The 23,101-nt window shown below is 37.4% G+C and overlaps 1 protein-coding gene across 1 annotated transcript; it reads right to left on the reverse strand.

Moving 5' to 3' along the window:
* Positions 1 to 4,948: 4,948 nt before the first annotated feature.
* On the reverse strand, positions 4,949 to 18,224 carry LOC310740327 (uncharacterized protein). Its single transcript, XM_083566975.1, has 8 exons — positions 18,148 to 18,224; positions 16,832 to 16,861; positions 14,327 to 14,641; positions 13,190 to 13,504; positions 7,781 to 8,059; positions 6,254 to 6,577; positions 6,032 to 6,163; positions 4,949 to 5,633 (listed from the first exon to the last, which is right to left on the reverse strand). The coding sequence occupies exons 1-8, from the start codon at positions 18,176 to 18,178 to the stop codon at positions 5,422 to 5,424; spliced, it is 1,638 nt and encodes a 545-aa protein (XP_083423101.1). The 5' UTR covers positions 18,179 to 18,224; the 3' UTR covers positions 4,949 to 5,421.
* Between the last annotated feature and the right edge of the window lie 4,877 nt (positions 18,225 to 23,101).

Raw genomic sequence — 23,101 nt, forward strand, 5'->3', positions numbered from 1 at the left:
TAGGAACCTTCCAACCAGTGTTTGTGCATATAACTGGTTCGGTTTCTCCAAAAATAAATATTGCCACCCCTCATTAAAACAAGTCAGCATTTTTATATAGTTATTATAGTTTCTTCTCAGTCCTGAATGCATTTTACTAAAGTCATCAATTCCTCAAACAAGAAGTGAAACAGTCTGGACACATCACACACATACAATTAGACACAAAAGACGTCTCGCACAAAGTACGATTATTATCATACAGATCAAAGTGTCATTTATAAATGCATTAATTTTTGAACAATTTGAAAAATGCAGCAAAACTCTATCTTTACTTATGTATCTTTATCTTTATCTTTATTACTAACAGATATTAAAAAAATAATTAGATAAAGCATTTTTATGCAATTTTTTCATTATATTTAATGTCTCAAAATGTAACATTATAATAAAAATACATTCAAAATTAAAACAAATGAAATGCCATTATTGTTATGAAACTTACTTCTCAATTATATTTTTTATTTTTATCTCAGTTCCAGAATTTAGAATTGGCTTATAAAAAGCTTGTCTCTATTCCTATTTCAAAGATATTGCATCACCATTTCCCAAAATTGATTGTATTGTTTTTGAAGAAGAATAACCCTGAATGGTCTCACCTTTACTAAATGTATATTCCAAAGATATAAAAAGTGGAAATTTAAAGAATTATATCACGAACAAGTCAAGTGTATTGATACAAATCCGAGCAATAAAACAAAGTGAAGTCTCAGCATCCTGGTCCTTGAGGCGTCCTTCAGTTCTGTGCTAAGTGAGTGCTAAATGCAGCTGTTTTTTCATGGTAAAGCTCATGAGGTCATGATGAGTTTGTTGATGTGTATCTGAAAGGCGGAGTTTCTTTTTATTTTTGCTAGTCTTTGCTCATAACAGGCACCACTTGTTAGTGACACTGTACTTAAACTTAACAGAGTGTGAAAATTTCCACTTCTTCACTTGACTTCCTCTCAGACTGGTGGAGAAAGAAACAAAAATCAAAAAGCGTTAAAAAAGATGTCAGCCCTAAGAAGATCATCTGGTGAGGTTAATTTCGATCTACATTCTTTAACACGTTTTAAATTAGATTAAGGTGCGTTGAGAGTAAAACGTCACAGCATATGATAAAGTGCTGACTCCTGACCAATTCTTCTATATGACAAAATAAAAAATAGTACCCTGAAATTTTATTCAGTGTGATATTTTATTAAAAAAAAAAAAACTTAAACTCAACACCAATATTTGCAGTTATGTTTATTGGAAAATCAAACATACTTACGTAATGTTTCCACCCCCAGCACAAATATAATATTTGGTAGATCCACCTTTTGCTAGTAGATTTGCTCCTGGTTCGTTTGGGTAACTGCAATTCTTAAGTAGTGCTATACTGTGGATTCTCAATAAAGATTCACATCAGGACATTAAAATTTTTGTTCTTGAGTGACTCCAATGTTGCTTTCACATTTTGTGAATCCTGTTAAGAGTTTGTTTTCTCTTAAGCTTGTTTTTTAGCAGAATGATACAGTTTTGTCTTGTAGTCTTTCTCTAAAGTGTGTAATTTGCCTTGATTTTAACAAGACACCCAGAATTGAAGTCATGGCAGGAATTGGAGCAGGACACTTGAGTTCTTCTACTCCAACCTTTTCATATCATTTCTTCGGGGACCATCATCATGGATCTAGTTCAAACCTCAGTTCTAATGAAGAGAAATTTTAATCCTACACCACTTAAAGACATTCTATACAGTTGTGTGCTTCCAACATTCAAGGTAACAAATATGCATATTGGTGTGATGGTCAGAGGAGCTTTTTTTTGCCCATACATTGTATAGTTACTTATTGAGAAGACTTTGTTTTGTCTGTATGTCATTCTAAGACTTCGGTTAGTGCAATACAACTCAAGGATATCATCAATATGTATAGGATCTGTATGGAATTATCATTATGTATGTGGCAGGGTGATTGAGCTTTCTCCACATATTTAAAGTGGCAGCCCACTGTATCAGAGTCTGATCAGCTTCCCTGGGTGGGAGGCTGCTTTACTTGTCTGTAGGTGGTGGCATTTTTAGCATGAAGTGTTTATTTTTATCTTTTTTATCATCAGGCTTTTTGTGCTTTCAGTAACTGCTGTAACCACAGACAGCGACTGACTTGCCAATTCACACATTGCAAAGACAAACATATATCAAAAGCTGTTATTTTTATTTTTAAAAAAGTTTAAAATAATGCACAATGAGAATTATATTCATTAAAAATAAACACCCAATAATTTTAATAATTTAAGGAACAATTTGCTACATTCAGTTAACTGAAGAACAGCTTATATATACAGTGAGGAAAATAAGTATTCAAACACCCTGCTATTTTGCAAGTTCTCCCACTTAGAAATCATGGAGGGTCTGAAATTGTCATCGTAGGTGCATGTCCACTGTGAGAGACATAATCTAAAAAAAAAAAAATCCAGAAATCACAATATATGATTTTTAAACTATTTATTTGTATATTGTGGAAAGGTGCTCATTTTGTTTGCTTGATGTGAACTCTTGTTGTGTTTGGAGGGATATTCATGTGGTATGAATGTTGGGATTTCAAATAAGATTAAGGCCGTACTGACCCAAGGGGTGGAGAAACAGTCAGCATTGCATTGTGTTTGCATTGAGTAACCAGTAAGATTTCTCTTCCAGAAGATTTGGAGGCCATAGACCCTGTGTGAGAAACTGACAAGGAGCTGCTTTGAGACAATGTTCATTGTTAAAAGCACTATACAAATAAAAAATGAATTGAATTGAATTGAATTGAATATTCCTTGGTGCAGGACCATTAATTGCCACCTTCTCCTTTCATATAGATGCTATCTAGAAATGACTCACCAGGAATTCCAGCAATACATAGATTTATCTTATATGGCATTGACAAGCAGAGAGCAGCAGCAACAGATCAGATTATGACCCAGTTATATGTTACAGTTTGAGATGATTTAGGTGAATTGAGGTGAAGCTTTTTCTCACTCCATCCGTCTACAATAACTTATAGGCAAGAAATTACCAGTACTTGCTGGAAATATCCAATTTTGATTTATGTATGCAATGTTCTGTTCTTCATAACTTTTACTGTAATGCAGAAAGAAGTGATCTTTGCTTGTTAATGATGGCCTTTACAGTGTTTCACAACACATCGAATGTTACGGAATTGTTTTGGTGATCCTATAAATGCTTTGCAATATGCTTTCTTTGATGACTGTGTTTTAACAGTAAAACAACACTAACAAGTTATCGATTAATGAAGAAATTCTTCCCTGTAATCCAGGATACTGTAGTAAGATGATCTTTAGGTATAGGTTGTATGAAACAGATAAACACAAAGCAATGCTGTTTTAATAATCTGAGGTCTATTTATTAAAAGGGTACATGACAAAAAAAAGCTTGTGGATCAACCACCAATACAAATAAAATTCAACTCACAGACAGGTTATCACATGATATGAACAGGTGACCAACACACCTACCACGGCACACTGCCCTCTAGTGACCGAAAAACACTTGTACGACTACTATGACTACTACTGCTACTACTACTACTATTAAAATGTAGAAGAAAAGGAAAAAAATAATAATAATATGGTTTCTACAAATAAGTGGGAGTCACAGAAAAAAAATTCAACAATTGAAATTTCAACAGGGTTGTGTAGATTTTTTTATATTCACTATATACATTGTAAGTATATTAATGCAAAACAATACAGTTTAGGCTGCATGTATAGAACATCAATAATAAAATAATACCACAGGGTGAAATTTTTATCAAGGCTAAAATATTAACAATATGAGAAATATTAAGGAAATTTTAAGCGCTGTTTATAAGTAAATTTTGCAAAAAAGATGAGACCATTCACTAAATAGATTAAAACAAAATCACAAGCAAGACTCTGCAAATAAGTCTTTTCTAGACAATTTATCTATCTATCTATCTATCTATCTATCTATCTATCTATCTATCTATCTATCTATCTATCTATCTATCTATCTATCTATCTATCTATCTATCTATCTATCTATCTATCTATCTATCTATCTATCTATCTATCTTCTGCACTGCTAGAACACTGATGACTCAAACACTTTACTGAGTTTAGTGCCAGTAATAATCATACAGTTCTCCACCACTCTGTACATTCTGTATTATCTCTGTATAATTATAATACAATGTACTTATACTGTATTTTGTACATTTATATTTTAATTTTATATCTTATATACTCACTTATATTTTTCAAGAGATTTTGTACCTTTTACACAGTCACATTTATTTTTTTTGATCACTTATAGATCTTTATATATATATATATATATATATATATATATATATATATATATATATATATATATATATATATATATATATATATATATATATACAGTACAGACCAAAAGTTTGGACACGCCTTCTCATTCAAAGAGTCTTCTTTATTTTCATGACTATGTAAATCGTAGAGTCACACTGAAGGCATCAAGGGCTATTTGACCAAGAAGGAGAGTGATGGGGTGCTGCACCAGATGACCTGGCCTCCACAGTCACCGGACCTGAACCCAATCGAGATGGTTTAGGGGTGAGCTGGACCGCAGAGTGAAGGCAAAAGGGCCAACAAGTGCCAAGCATCTCTCGGGGAACTCCTTCAAGACTGTTGGAAGACCATTTCAGGTGACTACCTCTTGAAGCTCATCAAGAGAATGCCAAGAGTGTGCAAAGCAGTAATCTAAGCAAAAGGTGGCTACTTTGAAGAACCTACAATATGACATTTTTTAGTTGTTTCACACTTTTTTGTTATGTATATAATTCCATATATAATTCCACGTGTTCATTCATTCTAAATGCTAAAAAATGATAAAAGTAAATGCTGCTCTAAAACCTGTATATACCTTTCAGTATTTATAGTGCCTTTGCCTATCATTGCAAAGAGACGTTGCCTATATTGTATACTCTTTTAATCTAATCATGTTACTCACCAATTGCCTAATTACTTGTAAATGGTTCCTCTAGCTGTTTCTTTTGAGTACCACATACTTTTTCATCTTTTTGTTGTCCGTTTTTTTTTTTTGTCTCAACTTTTTAAAAACATGTTGCGCCATCAAATTCAGAATTATCTATATTTTCCATAAATGTTACATTTTCTCAAACTTCAACATCTAATATGTTTTCTATGTTCCGTTGTGAATAAAATGCGGGTTTATGAGATTTGCAAATCATCTATCTAAAAAAAAATGTATATATCTAAACAGATTTCCGAGTAAGGAAAAAACTGTTCATGAAGTTCATGTTAATAGAAATGTTTATAATTGGCAATAATATTTTATCAATAAAAAAATTATCTAATTTAACCAAATAATTGTTCCTGGCCTGTGGATATTAGACACTATGCTACACAGTTGGTGTAAAAGTTTACTTGCTCATAGACATTACTCATGTCACATCTTTGTTCATCATCAGAAGAATCAAAGTCATTATCCCAATCTGAATCCTTCTCCTGCTTCTCCTGCTGGAAAAAAGTTACTGAATTTTTATAATTAGCTTGAACGTCATCTTCCTCAATTTCTTCTTGGAGACTTGCACGTGTGTTTTTGGCACCTAGAAAATGATCAAGTCAAAAAGCACAGGTTTACAGCTCATTTTGTTCTATATTTCAATCTATTTTAACATAAAAAATACATTAAAGTGTGTTGTGCTGTTACAGAAAAATAATCAGCAACCAAAGCATCCTAATTGTTGTTAGTCCTTTGATTTGCCTCGGCAATTTGATACTGATTCGTGTTTTTATTCATTAAAGATTCAAATGTATATTAATTTGCATTCATTTGTACAGTAATTACTTCTTGTGCAAATTCTGCAACACAAGTTAATTCCCATGTGTTTTCCTCTGCTAACTCCTCTGGCATGAAAGGATAAATATATGTCTTCTTTAAGCTAACAGTGGTGACTGCTTTCAGAAGAAAACATGACCTTTAAAGTGAAACTTTATAACTCACACTGATTATTGTTCCTGTTCCTTTGCTGAAACTTTCTTCTTTTTTGCTTCTTCACAAAGCAAATGATGACTGGAACTAAGAAGAGAAGCAGTCCTGCTGTGACTCCACCAATAATGTAGAGAAGCAGAGATGCTGAAAAAGAAATCATCAGCATCATCATAAAAAAAAAAAAAAAATGTAACTCCAAAACAATACTAACAGAGCAAGTTTATTTTACTCCACCTTTCACAGTGATGACCAGGAGCTCAGTGGCAGTGGAGGTAAAGGTACATGAAGACACGTTAACTTCATAAGTACAGCTGTAGTTTCCCTGATGGACAAAATCTGCCTGAGGAAACTGAAAGATGGCTGAGTGGTTAACAGCTGATTGAGTTTTGGTGATGTTGGATCCACTTAACTTTAAATGGAAGGACCCTCCTGGATGCTGAGGTTTAGTTGAGCAGATAATAGAGAAGCTGTAGCCCCTTGTCACCTCTGGTCCATCAGATCCCCAGTGGAATGATCCATCGGCAGCACTGAAGGAGATATTGGGCTGCAGCAGGTTCACTACAAAACAACAAGGAGGGTCAGTTACTAGCAAGAATTCACAAAAAGAAAAAAGTTATCTATCTATCTATCTATCTATCTATCTATCTATCTATCTATCTATCTATCTATCTATCTATCTATCTATCTATCTATCTATCTATCTAATCACAAAAGCATGGATGCAAGAGTAAGGAAAGAACATTTCCAACATAAGCAGTTTTGTCCTTTGCACTGAATGGAGTCATTTTGAAATGGTTATCTCGTTGATTAGTACAAGCCATACAACACTTGCTGGAAATAATGAGTTTACTTGACTTTGTAATAATTTACATTTTTTCTTTTTTTTTTTTACAAAAATAGAAAGGGTAAAATGTGCAAAGCATAAAAATATATTTAGAATAGAAAAATTTACTAATCTGAAAGATCTATTTTTGCAATGTACTGGATGAAGAAGCAGCTTAATATTAATATACTCTAACAGCTTTATATTTTATTATTTCTATAATAACATGTTACATAGAGACTTATATGGTGGAACCTGCATCTTATTCAAATATTTAATTGTTTTAGGGTGAGAGAAGTTAAGGGCATAGGAGATCAGGCTTAGCATTATGACATTACAACATTCGAGTGGTAAAGTGAAGAACACTGATGATCTTCATCATGGCACCTGTTAGTGGGTGGATTTATTTATTAGGCAGCAAGTGAATATTTGTCCTCAAAGTTGATGTTAGAAGCAGGAAAAATGGGCAAACGTAAGGGTTCAGAGCGTCTCCAAAACTGCAGCTCCTGTGGGATGTTTCCAGTCTGCAGTGGTCAGTGTCTATCAAAAGTGCTCCAAGGAAGAAACAGTGGTGAATCGGCGATCGGGTCATGGTGCACGTGAGGAGCGAAGGCTGGTCTGTGTGGTCTGATCCAACAGACAAGCTCCTGTAGCTCAAACTGCTGAAGAAGTTAAAAGTGTCGATGCTACACAATATTAGGTACGTGGTCATAATGTTATGGCTGATTGGGATATAACAGTAACACTAAAATTATAATAGATAGTAGATGCTTTGTTTGTTCTATCATTGATTGACAGTGTTTTGTGTTAGTCTGTTAATTAAGCCAAATTGAATAACGGTATATGTAAATTATAGAACATTTGTCCAAATTCTTGGACAGGACAATATATAATTAATAATTAAACACTGGTCTATATTACATTCTATTTGCACTTACCCACAGTAATGCTAATGGAGCTGCTCCTGGATGAAGTGGAGTTACTTTCCCCGTATGTGTAATCACAGGTGTACTCGCCCTGATGTGAAGCTTCTACAGTCAGAGTAAATGTTGTTGTAGACTCTGCAGTTTGCTTCTTTATTAATGTTCCAGATTTATATAAACTGAAGTCTACAGAGATGCATGATGGGCTGGGTGTGGAACATCTAAACTGCAGGACTTCTCCAATTGATACCACAGAGTTTGGAGAGACCCGAGTCAATGTAGGAGCCTGCATGTCTAATAGTTGGAAAGTAGATTTAATAAATAAGTAAAAATAACCAAAAAACCCAAACAGTTTATTATACAGTGGAACCCACTTATCTCGACCTCAGTTAACTCACCAACCCTATTAAGTTGAACCACTTTTTGAAGTGGAACCACTAAGTTCTCGCTTTGTCTTAGCATTTTTTAATTGGTTATGTAGATTTTTTATTTTATTTTGCTGAACCCTAATATCTCGAGCACAAGGGGGGGCAAATTTGCAACTTAAGGTCAGTCATGTCAGGAATACCCCTGCCACGCCCCCTTCGGCGGCGGAATTCCCCGAAGCACCCTGCTTTTTCTCCCGTGCGTGCCACGGAGCTCGTCGCAGTCATGCTGATCACACACACCTGACTCTCATTCACTCATTCCCCCCGATCCCATAGCGTGGATCTGTGGATTCTCTACACGAACTGTCTCTGCTTTCAGAGAACTTTGTGGACCAGCGCACCACTGGATATTACTGCTTCGCTACAAGTATCTCCTGAGTCTCAATAAACTTTGCATTTACTTTGGATTCCGCCTCCTTATCCGCATTACAGGTTATCTCGATCCGCATGATCTATCAAACAAATCGCGGCAACACTGTTGTGTAAAAAACCCTCCAAAAACATGTGTATGCACATTCTCATTTATTAAAGATTAAAAAACATCATGTACATAAAGAAATTTCAAGCACGGTAATATATTGCCACCATATTGGTTTTCGTTTGTCTCGGTCATCGGTTATCTTGGGTTCCACTCTGTGTGTGTGTGTGTGTGTGTGTGTGTGTGTATATATATATATTAGGGATGCCACAATTCTCAACATAATATTAAACCGTTCGGTACGACATCCACGGTTCAATACGCGCTTGTGAATTGTTTTTTTCGGTTTTACGTTTAAATAATTTATGTGCTTTTTATTTCCCTTCGAATTGACTGTTTGTGTGTGCCTGTAAGTCTACGAGCTGAGATGAGGAAACTCCTCCCCACGAGTAAATGTTTAATCACTATGCTCTAAAGTTAGGGGGCGCTGAACCATCATTCCACACTTTACATGGCGAGCGGTGGTGAAGTGAGGCTACAGTACGAGGAGGCGCCGGCGTCTTTTAAATCTGTGGTGTGGAGACATTTCGGTTTTGCTGTTGAGTATAATGCCGAGGAAGCAAGCGCTCATTTGGCAGAAGAGTTCTTTGCTTTTAAGTAAAATAAAGGAGTATTGCAATAAATCGTTTTTATTTGTTTCTTCTTAACCTCTTTTATGTGTTAAGCCATCAGAACTGAACCGAACCAAAAACCATGGTTAAAAAACAGAGGTATGTATTGAACCGTGGGCTAAATGTATTGTTGCATCCCTAATAAATATAAATTATATATATATATATATATATATATATATATATATATATATATATATATATATATATATTGCAATATATATCCAATCTAAACTTTTTTAAGAATAACTTACTTGAGCACACAACTCCAGCATCTTCACTGTGTCCACAGTTCTCTACTCCAAATCCTCTGGGACCTGGGAGGCCCGTGTGCGGTGCGTGCTTTTTCAATGTTTCTCGCTGTGCACGAATGTTATTGGGACTAAGTAGCGCGGCTACGGGACAATGCCGCTTGTGGTAGAGACGCTAGCTAGCTATCTCTCCCCGAGTGCTGCATCTATGAAGGTCTATCGGTTTGCCTACGAAGAGCCGCTTGGCTCTGGTAGGTAGGGCTACGCGGCAGGTCAGGCTGCGGGTTGTTTCCACACGATGAGAGTGTTGCAGGCATACCAGGCTGGCTTGCTATAGGGGATGGTGTGAGTTTCCTTCTGAATGCCACGGTGACCCCTCCTGGCCTGACCTGGTAACGCTGTAGGTAAGGGCGATTGCTGGCGGGTTCAGAAGACCAAAGTGCCATTTCAGTAGTACTTCATCGCCGCTCCAATGGGCCTCGCCCTGGTACGTCCAGGCACAACGAAATAGCACAGAAAGAGAGCGTTGCCACCCAATTTTTGCGGGGAGGTCCTAGAGGCCCCTGGCGACACTCTAAGCCCGAAGAGCGGCTGGACGACCTGAGGTTTATAGTCACCTATAGTGAATGGGCTGTGGTGCGTAAGCCTGATGGCTTGCATCTTGGAGGGCAGTGTGCACCTCATGCTACGGTGCCCATCCTTCCCCGGCACCACCGGAAGGCCGGTCTGGCCGGTACGGCTTCAACGGATGCAGTACACTGCTCCTGCCGTTCGGGTTCAGGAGGGCTGTCCGCCAGCCCTGCCATAAGACATGTTCAGGGCGTGGCTTTCCTCCATTGGTTTCAGAGGCTGCTGGGTCTCATGGCGGCAGCTTTCAGTGTAATTTCACTCGGCCTCCTCCACATGAGGCCCCTTCAGTGGTGGCTCTGGGGGAGAAGGGTTCTCCCCCAGAGGAAGTCTGTATCGTACCATCACAGGTCCCGCGGTGTGCCCTTCGAGCCTTGGATGCATGGAAGGACCCAACGTTTCTGTCCCAAGGCGCCGTTTTAGGGACTCCTTGTTGTTGCTTAACGCTAACAACGGACGCTTTCCTCGCGGGGTGGGGAGCGGTCATGAGTGGCCACCCAGTTTCTGTGGAGTGGCCCACGTCTCTCATGGCACTTAAATTGCCTGGAGATGTTGGCAGATTTTTGGAAAGAGTTCGCTGGGAGGGAGTCTCCTCCTCGTAGCGCCTCATTGTCTTGGCAAGCCATGGTTTGCGGAACTGGTATCCCTACTCAAGGGCCCTCCGTGGGAAATTCCTCCCAGGAGGGATCTCCTCTCGCAGGCGGGCGAAACCCTGGTTCACCCCCGCCCGGAGTTGTGGAAACTGCGGCTGTGGCCCCTAAGGAGGCACAGTTTGCAGCAGCTGGTCTCTCTACCGATGTAGTAGAGACCCTTCTCCACTCCAGAGCTTCCCCCCAAGAGGAGGTCATACACCGCACGATGGCGACTGTTCACGTCATGGTGTGCGCACCATGACTTGGGCCCAGTTTACTGCCGGTCGGTTAAGTTCCGGAGTTTTTACAGGAACAGTTTGCCACAGGGTTAACCCCTTCGACCCTGAAGGTTTACGTGTCCGCAATCGCGGCATATATTACCCTGCCTGCGGGGCAGTCACTGGGTAAGCACCCTCTGGTGACACGTTTCCTCCGTGGCGCCCGGAGGCTGAGGCCCAGGACGCGACCCAGAGTGCCTGTCTGGGAACTTGGCAGTTGCCCCAGTTACAGGCAATTTGCCCTACTCTGTTTATAGACCCTGACCAGGGTTTACAGACCCGACTGTGTCCAGTGCGAACACTGGATGCTTGTCCATGGAGGCGGTCGGTGCAGCTGTTCGTCTGCTGTGGCTCTAATAGGAAAGGTTTCCTAGCCGATGGGCAGACGTTAAGCAGGTGGGTAGTGGATGCTATCCTTTCAGCTACGAGTCCTGGTCCCCGCTCCGCTCGGGGTCGGGGCTCACTCGCCTGGAATGTGGCGGCCTCTACGGCCTGGTCTGCTGGAGTATCACACCGGTACATTGCAACGCTGTGGGGTGGTCCCCCCCCCACTGACCTTGTTGGGTTGTGGCCTCAACCCAGAGCCACTCCGGGCTCCTCTGTCCTGCGTGCATGTGCCGAGGCCCTCACACACTGGGCAGGGCCTGGTCAGTGTGGCGTGATTGGACACTCGTTCCCAAAGCGTTTCGACGCAGCTCGAGTTCCCGAAGGGGAAGTCTATCGGTTACGAACGTAACCCTAGTTCTCCGAGGGAACAAGACGCTGCGTCTCCGTGCCACACTCCCTGCATCCCTGTGGCACTTACCTTCTCTCTTTGCAGAAGCTAATGTCGCTACCACCGCACAGCCATCTTGTAGCTGGTCTGATCCAACAGACAAGCTCCTGTAGCTCAAACTGCTAAAGAAGTTAAAGGTGTTGATGTTACACAATATTAGGTATGTGGTCATAATGTTATGGCTGATCGGGATATAACAGTAATACTAGATCTATAATAGATAGTAGATGCTTTGTTTGTTCTATCATTGAGTGACAGTGTTTTGTGTTAGTCTGTTAATAAAGCCAAAGTGAATAACGATATATGTCAATTATAGAACATTTGTCCAAATTCTTGGACAGGACAATATATAATTAATAATTCAACACTGGTCTATATTACATTATAACTGCACTTACCGACAGTAATGCTAATGGAGCTACTCCTGTATGAAGTGGAGTTACTTTCCCCGTATGTGTAATCACAGGTGTACTCGCCCTGATGTGAGGCTTCTGCAGTTAGAGTAAATGTTGCTGTAGACTCTGCAGTTCGCTTCTTTATTAATGTTCCATTTTTTTATAAACTGAAGTCTACAGATATGCATGTTGGGCTGGGTGTAGAACATCTGAACTGAAGGACTTCTCCAATTGATACCACAGCATTTGGAGAGATCTGAGTCAATGTAGGAGCCTGTAGGAGCCTGCTCCCAGAGCGCACCACCGAATTATTCACTTTCAAGGCGGGTGTTTGTGTTTGGCTTTGCCCTGTGTTGCAATAAACTGTTTTGCTTTCACTTCGGCTTCCGCCTCCCGTTCATCGCATAACATTAACAACCAACTAACAGCAGAGATTTACCAGAATACATTACAAACCACCGTCGATTCTCAAAATAAACCTTTTTTTATATTCTTCAACATTGCAAACACAAAGATCGCTCACAAAATCACAAAAAAAACGTGCGGGTGTAGTTTTTACAAAAAGCTAACCAGTGTCAAAATTAAATTCTCAAGTCATTTTACTCTGACACAGCTCTGAAAAGTATCCTACACCTGTAGCATCTGTAAGGCTTTATTTTTTCACCACTTCCGCAAGTTCTTCTGCGGCTGCACAGTGCCGATCGAGATAACCGACGTTAAGTGGCAAATTTGCCCCCCTTTGTGCTCGAAATATTAGGGTTCGGCGACATATAAGAATCGACATAACTGATTAAAAAATGCTAAGACAAAGCGAGAGTTTGGCGGTTCCACATCAAAAACGTCGACTTAATAGGGTTGGCGAGTTAACCGAGGTCGAGATAAGTGGGTTTGACTAATATATATATAATATATATATATTACACTTTAAACTTTTTTAAGAATAACTTACTTGAGCACACGACTCCAGCATCTTTATGATGTCCACAGTTCTCTTCTCCAAATCCTCTGTGTGAGCACTGATCTAAGTAGCTCTCAGTTCCAGTACACTGAACATCGTCCAGCCAGGTTGGTTCACTTCCCTGACCAAAGCGAGCATTACGAGGAGCACTGACGGCTTTCCCACATCCAAGCTGCCTACACACCACCTCTGCATCCTTTAAGTCCCAGTCATGATCACACACTGTTCCCCACTGGGCTTTGTGCTGGATCTCCACTCGACCACAACAGTTACTTGGACCATTCACCAGTCTGATCTGATTATACGCTAATAATATATAAAAAGGCAGCCGTTTTTTTTTTCATATTATTTAACAACTGTTTTATCTTTCCATCATTTGTACTCATAAGCCAGAGAAATGTAATACAATTTGAAACAAAAGCAACTGAATTTGCAGAAAAGGGTAAATTTTATACAGGCCTTGCTTGAGAATTGCCACTTTGCTCATGGAAAAAAAACAATATTACATGTTAAAAACTGTGCCAGTTTTGTCAATTGCAATTTTGAAATAGTTAAGCTTGTTGATAAGTGCAAGTGCAAATGCATGATAGAAATAATGGCAGTTAAACTTGATTTTGTAAAGAAATAATTGTCCCACAATGGAACAGATTAAAATGCACTGTGATACATTTAGAAAAAAAAGGAGCAGCTCATCAGCAAAAGTTAATCTGTTGCTATGATTTCTACCACAGCAGTGATGAATTTTAAAACCTGACAGGACAGAAGTTGCTAATTAATATTCTGTAATTTCTTTATACTTATATGAAGGGCCGTGCACAGACATGAGAGGCAGTGGCCCAAACCAAAGGGGACAAATTTTGTGCTGACAACACCAACGGCCTTAGTGCCTGCTCTAGTTCCAATCAGATCTAATATAAATAACACCATGTTTATATTAGATCTGATCAGGTACAATAATTTGATTAGAAATTCAAATTCTAGAAACATGGATATTTGGTACAAGTTAACAATTTGAATTTACTCATTAGTCATTAACAATAAAATTACAAATTTTTTATCATTTAAAAAAAGTAATCAATGTCATATAAATGTAATCACAATCATTACAACTTCATATGTGTTCTGTACCTGAGCAAGTAACACCAGCATCGTCTTTATGGTTGCAGTTGTGGACTCCAAATTTATTTTGACGGCAATTTATGATGTCACTTTCATTTCCAGAACAGTGAACATCATCCATCAATATTGGACCATTTCCTGGACCAAAGTGAGCATCTTTATATGCGCTGACAGCGTCACCACAACCAAGCTGTCTACACACTACTTGTGCATCAGTCAGATCCCAGTAATCACCACACACTGTTCCCCAAAGGAAATTATGAGAGACCTCCACTCTACCAGAGCAGGGGTTATTGCCATTAACAAGTTGTATCTTAATGCCATCTAAAACAAACAGCAAAATGCATGGTATATGGTAAGATTTCGAAATAATTGAAAGTTAAAGAACACATGAGTAAGCATAAACACATATAAGGACCCCCTCCTTCAACACTTTTTGTTATATGCTAAAGCTTCATGAGGATGAACTAAAAAAAAATTAAATACAATGAATACAATAATGATGCTAATGATAGTTATTTTTATTTTATTTTTCTTCTTCTTTCAGCTGCTCCAATTAGAGGTTCCTACAGCAGAATATCTGTCTCCATACTACTACTCTGTCCTCTACATCTGCCTCTTTTAAACCAAATACCTGCATGTCTTCCTTCACCACATGGAGGATGGAGCTTCCTGGCAGCTCCATCCTCAGCTTTCTCCTACAGATTAACCCCATGTCCCTCCTCTGCACATATCAGGACCATCTTAATTGTGCCTCCCTTACTATGTCTAAAAAACATCCTACATGTTTAATGAACTCTAATAAGCTACTTCCTAATCCTGTCCATCGGCCTCACTCCCAAAGAAAATCTCAGCATCTTCATTTCTGCTACCTCCAGCTCCACCTCCTGTCTTTTACTCAATGCCACTGTCTCTAAACCATACAACATCTCAGGTATCACCACAGTCCTATAAACTTTCCCTTTCACTCATGCAGATACTCTTCAATGACAAATAATTCCTGCTATCACTCTTCTCCACCCACTCCACCCTGCCTGCACTCTTTTCTTTACTTCTCTAACACACTATCCATTACTTTGCACTGTTGACCCAAAGTACCTGAACTCATCAACCTTCACCACCTCTTTTCCCTGCAACTGCACCACTCTACTGCCCTCCCTCTCATTCACACAGATCATAGTCCATGGAGACTTCTGTCTGACCTCATCCTTCAAACTGTCCATGCAACAGGGAATGGCCCAGAGCTGATCCTTGATGCAATCCAACCTCCACCTTAAACCAGTCTGTGATTCCTACTGCACACTTGTCACACATACATGTACATACATGTCCTGCACCACCCTCACATAATTCTCTGCCACACCAGACTTCCTCATTCAATACCACAACTCCTCATTCATCAGCTGCTCAAAATATTCCCTCCATCTTCTCAACACACTCTCCTCACTAGTCAACACATTTCCATCTCCATCCTTTATTGCTCTAACTTGCAGCACATCCTTGCAGCACATCCTTGCCTGGGCAATCGCTACAAATCCTTTTCTCTTTCCTCTTTCCTCTTTTTTAACTTCTCCTACAGCTCCTCATATGCCTTTTCCTTGGCTTTCGGCACATCCCTCTTTACCTGCTGCCACATCTCCTTGTACTCCTGCCTACTTTTCTCATCACTCTGTCGATCCCAATTCTGTTTCTCCAGCCTCTTCCTCCTTATGCTCTCCTGCACTTCCTCTTTCCACCACCACGTCTCTTTGTCTTCCTTTCTATTTCTAGCTGTCTCCCTTATCACTTCTGCAGTAGTTGCCCAATCGTCTAGCACCTCCTCCTCTTCTTCTACACCTCAAAAGCCATCCTGCAGACCACCACCCAATACTGTCTAGCTACACTGTCCCCTGCCAACAGCTTACAGTCTCCAATCTCCTTCAGATTGCATCTTCTACATAGAGTATAGTCCACCTGTCTATATGATGATGAAAGGTAGTTATGATAAAATAAATTCTCCTTTGGTGTGAGAGTACATCTTCTTGATATTTTAATAGATGTTTCTACATTTATATATATATATATATATATATATATATATATATATATATATATATATATATATATATATATATATATATATATATACTGCACTTAATTATAATGTGCTTGCTGAGTTTTACAGTATGAAAGCTTCAAGTGGTTTAGATTTTGATCATTTATATTTATAATGAGAAAAAATATGAAAATTTGACCTTCTACATAGTTTAGTGAACTTGTAGTGCAGAAAATAATGTGTCCTGAATGTAAATCTCTTAATTCACACATTAGTTCTTATTATTTGTGATCTTTAAATCAGAAGGCCAATTTATCTTGTATTTGTAATAGTAACAATCTTACAGCATTTCATGACTCAGTTGTATATTTATGAAAATAAATAATAAGGTAAAATACTGTTATTTGAATCAGAATCTTTGCCTGACATCCCCGATGTATAAAGTAAATCAAATGAATTAAAGTAAAAAATACACTTACCAGCCTGCAATGATGCTCTAAGAACACTGACTATGGAGAGAAAATTAAGATGATGTAAAACCAGTGATGTAAAAAGTTAAAAGAAGTAACAGAAATAGAAGTATGTATGATCAAGTGCTCAGACCAAAGTTCTGTGCTCCTGCTCAAAGATGGGAAGTAATAAAGTGCAAATACTTTGTTAATGTACTTAAATAGATTTTTCTGGTATTTTACTTCACTATTTATTTTTCGGACAACTTTATACTTTCACTCATAAAGTTTTTGTTTATTCTGTATTTTATACTTCTTACATTTTCAAACCAGCCTTATTACTTTAGTTTTATTTTCTTCTCATTGCTGTGGCTTTTTTAATCTACCACTCGTGTATCATTTCCTGTGTCTCTCACACACCACAGATGTAGACTAGTTTACAAAGCTAATAATGAGAGCGGCAGAAGGCAGTAAGGGGGAGTCAGTGATGTAAACATGACTAAGAACTAAAACATTCCTGATCACCTGATCATCATCATCTTTTCTCTGCTTGTGTTCTATATGGTGGATGTTCAGTCTGGATACATTCACAAGGTAACAACTTTTGAAATTATTTTGTATTAATATATTAATATTTATATATGTCTTTAAGTAGGAAATGATTCTGTATACGGTCGCATCGTCCTGAGATTCTTTCTATGCATTTGCCTTATAAATTGTCAAAGAAAGTGTACTGTAGGGCAGACCACCAAAACTTGTGCCCTCCTTCCAGCCGAACTCTGGAAGTTTAAAATGATAAATATCTAAAGACAACAAATACAGCAATCTTTATTTATTTATTTTACCAGCGCTATCAGTTTTACAAAGTTATCAGTTTTTTTTATCAAATGTGATCAATAAAAAAAGACACACAATGCTGTATTTTTTCACATTGCAAGAATATACATGTAAAAATGATTATTTTACATATTCCACATTTAAGATAAATCTGTATTATTTTTCGAAACCTGTAGCAATATAATTTTTTTATTATGTCTCAAATTATGACATAATAACAAAGATATTTCATTAGAAACACCACAACAGTTAGAGTGAAAACACCTGAAATGGCATTTTTCTCAAAACCAATTTTCTTATAAATACAATCAAAGTTTCAGAAGTTTTAGAATTCAGTATTAGTTTATGTAAACTCTGTTCCTATTGTGGTCATTGTTGTTTTGGTATTATGTAAGTTTTTTGTTCATGTAAATATTCTTTGCAAATGTTAAATGTCTTCACAGTAAAAGATAAATTATATTTTTGCATTATGAACAAACCAAATGTATTGATAAAAATGTTGAATTTACCAAGCGTTAAAGCAAGACGAAGTCCCAGCATCCTGCTTGTTAAGGAGTTGTTTGGTTTGGTTCTAGTTGCAGTGTCGTTGCTGCCGTCCCAACGAGAAGCTCATGAGGTCCTGATGATAGTTTCTTAATGCATCTGAAGAGGTGGGGTTTCTTTTTTGGCCACAGCCTGCTTATGATAGGTGGAGATTCTATAACTGTTTAGCTGCAACAGACCAAAGCACCAGTTGATAATAATAAAAAGCAAAAAAATAAATAAAAAATGAGACCTCAGAAAGACTTCCTCTTTTCAATTCCTCATAAACAGGTAAAAAAAAATAATAAAAATAAAACAATAAGGGTGCTAGAATGATATCAGGCCATTACCAGATGCCAGAACAGCTTCTTTGAAACTCTACATGAGAATCTTTTATGCTTTCAGATAGTACTTTTTTAATAACGGCTGTTTTTCCCTAACTCTAACCCTGCCGTAATAGCCAGTGTTACGCAGTGGTCTTGATGCTTGAGTAATGTCCAATTACACCACTGTAACTAATTTAAGAGACTGTTAGTCTCCCTGTGTTTTCCCCCGCAAGTCTCCTTCTTGTTTGGGTTTAAGGGGCGACCTTATCCTGGTATTCCTTAGTATTGATTCGAATGAGCTCACTAGGAAAAAATTTTCCTTTTCTTCAATATACACATTTTTACACATAAACAATTTAGCAAAACATGGTGTATCTATAAAGCTGCTTGTAACAATGTCCATTGCTAAAATTGCTATCAAATTAAAAACCTGGATGGGGCAGAGCCACACTGGAAGGGACCACAGTTATAAGGATATAAATGTTTGAATAATCAGAAAATTGACAGAAGAGTTGCAGTATTTATTTGTCCCCCTTGTATTGCGACAAATTCATTCACTGTTTGTAAGATTAAATACTGAATAGCATTAAAAAAAAAAAAAAAAAAAAAAAAACGCTATACAGGAAAATGTTGATATAACTCAGTTTTGAAAACATTTAGATTAGTTAATCTCATTTTCTAATCTACTGTCTAACCTTCATACTTTATATAGACGTGTGAACCTGTCAACTAAAGTGAAGCTGAAATGATGTCAATTATTCTGTGGCTAATTTATGACATATACACTGTTTTGACTAAAGCAGATAATGAGATTCTCTGCAGTGGGGCAGTGTGAAGCCACAGTAATATAAAATTATTAAAGGTCAGATTGCAAAAATCTTTTCAGAACTTGTGATGGTCGAAGTATAGCAACATACTGTATAAATACAATTTCAGTTTAAATTAATCTAACAATTGTGAATTACAGAAGACTTTGCCACAATGCAGCTTCAATTCAATTCTATTTGTATTGCGCTTTTAACAATAAACATTGTCTCAAAGCAGCTTTACACAGATAATGTGGTGATTAAAAGTGAATATGTGCTTTATAAGTAAGTCTGTCCCTGATGAGCGAGCCGGTGGCGACTGTGGTGAAGGAAAAACTCCCCGAGATGGCATAAGGAAGAAACCTTGAGAGGAACCAGACTCTAGAGGGAACCCATCCTCATCTGGGTTGCACCGAATGTCCATTTATAGCAGATATACGATGTTGCAGGGTGCAGTGATGATGATCCGAAGCGAAATGTAGTCCTAAGTCAGTGTAGCAGACTGTTGACATTAACTAAAGTCCAATCCATCCTCAAAGCTCCCGTTCTTACTCCGGAATTTCATGGAACCACCCAAGGCGTTGATGAGAAACCGTCCCCAGCAGCACAGAGTGAGCTTGAAAGAGATCTTTATTTAGCGTTAGCACCTTGTAAGTATAGGGATGGGTTTGAATGTCCTGGGCCTTGTTGGGAGGCCATCAATACAGATCAAACAAACAAACAAGAGGAAAAGGCCTACAAGAAAGGAAATACCCACAAGGAAACCACTTTGTCCTTGGTGACATGTCACCAAGTGAGATTGGGTTCCCCTTTTGAGTTTGATTCCTCTCAAGGTTTCTTCCTCATAACATCTAAGGGAGTTTTTCCTTGCCACAGTTGCCACGGCTGCTCATCAGGGATAAATACACACCATTCACCTTCACTGTTGATTTCTCTAAAGCTGCTTTGAGACAATGTCTGTTGTGAAAAGTGCTATAGAAATAAACTTGACTTGACTTGACATTGTACAATAAATTACAGTGCAATACTGCATTGTCCCCTCAGCTTCTTTTTCATGTACCAATGACTAAGTACAAAAACAGGTGACTGAGCTTTTATTGTGGCTGCCTGTAAACTGTAGAACAATTTGCCTTTTAATATAAGATCAGCCTAAAATCTGTCTACTTTTAAATCTTTGTTTATTTTTATTTCTTATGTGGTTCTTGACTGATACTTGGATGTGAATGCTCTATTTGTGTTTTATTAGTACTTTTATTGTAAAGCACCTTGTTAACGGATTGTTATAAAATGGGCTACATAAATTATTATATATATATATATATATATATATATATATATATATATATATATATATATATATATATATATATATATATATATATATATATATATATAAAATGAATAATATAAATGTTGGCACATCAGACTACTCATTTAAGAAAGTCATCAACAGTAAACCTATGCTTAAAAGAAAGTGTAACATTTTTAGTTGTTAGGCTTTGTTAAATCAATCCCTGTTCTGTATTCTTCATTACTCGTGGCACCAACAAATAGACTGCAGCCTATTATCAAATTAGGTGTGGTTGGATATGCATGCAAGCAAGATGATAATTTTTTTTATTCCTAATGTAATTTCACTGTCAGCTGATCACTGATTTTTAGTTTCTGTTTGATTAAATAAAATATCAAACAGATTGGAATTGTAATATAACATTTGTAGAACATTTTGTCAGGTGGCTGAATATCTTTTGGAAAACAGTATATCTCTAAAGCTGGTTGAGACAATGTTTTTAGCTAAAAGTATACAAATGAAAACCCTGGATGGGGCAGATCCTTGCTGGAAGGGACCTCATTTGACTGGATAGTCAGGTAATTGCACATTGTGTGTACAGAAATGTGTGCATGTCCTGGTATTGTACTTCACTCTTCTTTTTTTTGGGATAGAGTGTTGTGATATATCCATATACATTAAAGTTAATAAGGGTATTAATGAGAAATACAGTTTAAACAAACAAAACAAATACAATAAAAAGATCCCTAATGAGCAAGCGAACACTCAAAAGGTAACCTGCATTGTGCTGATAACAAGCCAGATGGTCCCTCTCCTCTTTAGTCCGAAGAACATTGTGTCTATGGTAAACAATAAAACTGATTCTGAAGTGCATGTTAATAAAAACATTTAATAAATATAATATTTTATCAATAGAAAATGACCCAGTTTAAACATATAATTGTTGCTAGCTTGTGTACATTGGACAATGTGCTACACAGTTGTCATAAATTTTAACTTCCTCATAGTCATTGATCACATCAATTCTTTGTTCATCAGCATCAAAATCAGTGTAGTCTGAATCCTCCTCAGACTGAAAAAAGTTTCTGCTTCATCGTCAAGTGACTCAGTGTGTACTTCTCTTGATCATATCAAAATGCACAGGTTTTGGGTTGTTTTTTTTATTATATTAAAATAACCATAGATATTGAAATCTTTATTCATGAAATATTAAAATGTATAGTATTTTTTGTCTATTTATAATTTTTCTTTTTGTGCACATTCTGCAGCAGAAGGTGTTCCTCTTTGTTCCCCACATTCATTAAAGCAGTTAAAAATAGATGTTCCCTCACTTTTTGTCTCTCTTTAAGTTAACAACACAAAAAAAAACAGGTCACAAAGTTCTTTTTTTGCAAACCCATGAAATAAAGAGGTCAGGCTGTATGTCATTTTTGGAGCTAACACTGGTGACTGGTGACTGGTGAGAAAGAAGTGGCCTCCCAGAAACTAGAACACCTCGTCACCAATACACAATAATATTTTTTTTTTTTTTTTTTATGTGTCTAGTACCTTCACTACTGTTAGAATTGCTGTTAAAGAAAATGGTTCAGATTTCAGAATGAGACACTACTGTCTATAAAGCACAATTTTATTTGTAAAACTTTATAACTTGCACTGAAACTTTCTTCTTTTTTGCCTCTTCAAAACACAAAAAACAACAAGCAGAAAACAACAAGAAGAATCAAATGTCTGTTACTCGCAAAAAACATTAAATTTCAGGGGCAATAATTGTTCACGGGGCTGTGTATGGCACACACGCCTTCACTCCAATTATACCATATAATGGTTAATGTTTATTTAAAACCAAGAGTAGATGTTTGTCATTGTCATTACTTTGTAGCAAAGATTTAAGAGGTAAAGCTGTACCTTAAGTACAGAAACTGGAAAGTCAGAGACTGAATGTCAAACTTGACAAGATGCATTTTTTTTTTTTTTAATTCAAGATGTATAAAGGGGAGGCTGGTAGAAATAGAATCATTTATACTGGAAAATAAGCAAATAGAAGGAAAAACATGTCTGTCAACATGTGTTGTAATGAAAAAAACAGGATGTAATAATAGGCTCATGGTCAATTGACAGTCGAAGACAAAGACAAGGTAAATAAATGCGTCATGATTCTCTCTTATGCCTTTTGCAGACAACTGACTAATGTCTGTCTCTTTGTGCTTTCAGTAACTGCCATAGTTACAGAGAGAGATAGTGGCTAAGCTGGTAGACCATGTAGAACATACACCTGAACACATGCACAACATGATCTTGAAGACCACAGAGCAAAAGCTAAAAGATTTTAATTTGTTTAGATTTGTTGATGGTGGGTTTTTTTTTTAAATATGCTTAAAATTGTAATTTAAACAAATTAAATCCTGAAGCTATGTTTATGTTCGGACAGTTTCCCAAATCTTCCTCCACCACTTCACATGACAGGAGTTCTGAAAAAGCTGGGATATAAAGATAAAAACCTAGCATCAAGTGCTTCTTA

Source organism: Silurus aristotelis, assembly GCF_946808225.1.
Source record: "Silurus aristotelis genome assembly, chromosome: 17".
In the NCBI taxonomy this organism is placed as follows: domain Eukaryota; kingdom Metazoa; phylum Chordata; class Actinopteri; order Siluriformes; family Siluridae; genus Silurus; species Silurus aristotelis.

Bases quoted from the DNA above. Each gene is read 5' to 3' on its own strand.
- LOC310740327 (XM_083566975.1), bottom strand. From the start codon at position 18,178: ATGCTGGGACTTCGTCTTGCTTTAACGCTTG. The intron at 6,578-7,780 runs GTAAGTGCAAAT...GTTGTTTTGTAG, and splicing joins CTCCATTAGCATTACTGTGG to TGAACCTGCTGCAGCCCAAT. The intron at 5,634-6,031 runs GTGAGTTATAAA...ATCATTTTCTAG, and splicing joins GAACAGGAACAATAATCAGT to GTGCCAAAAACACACGTGCA.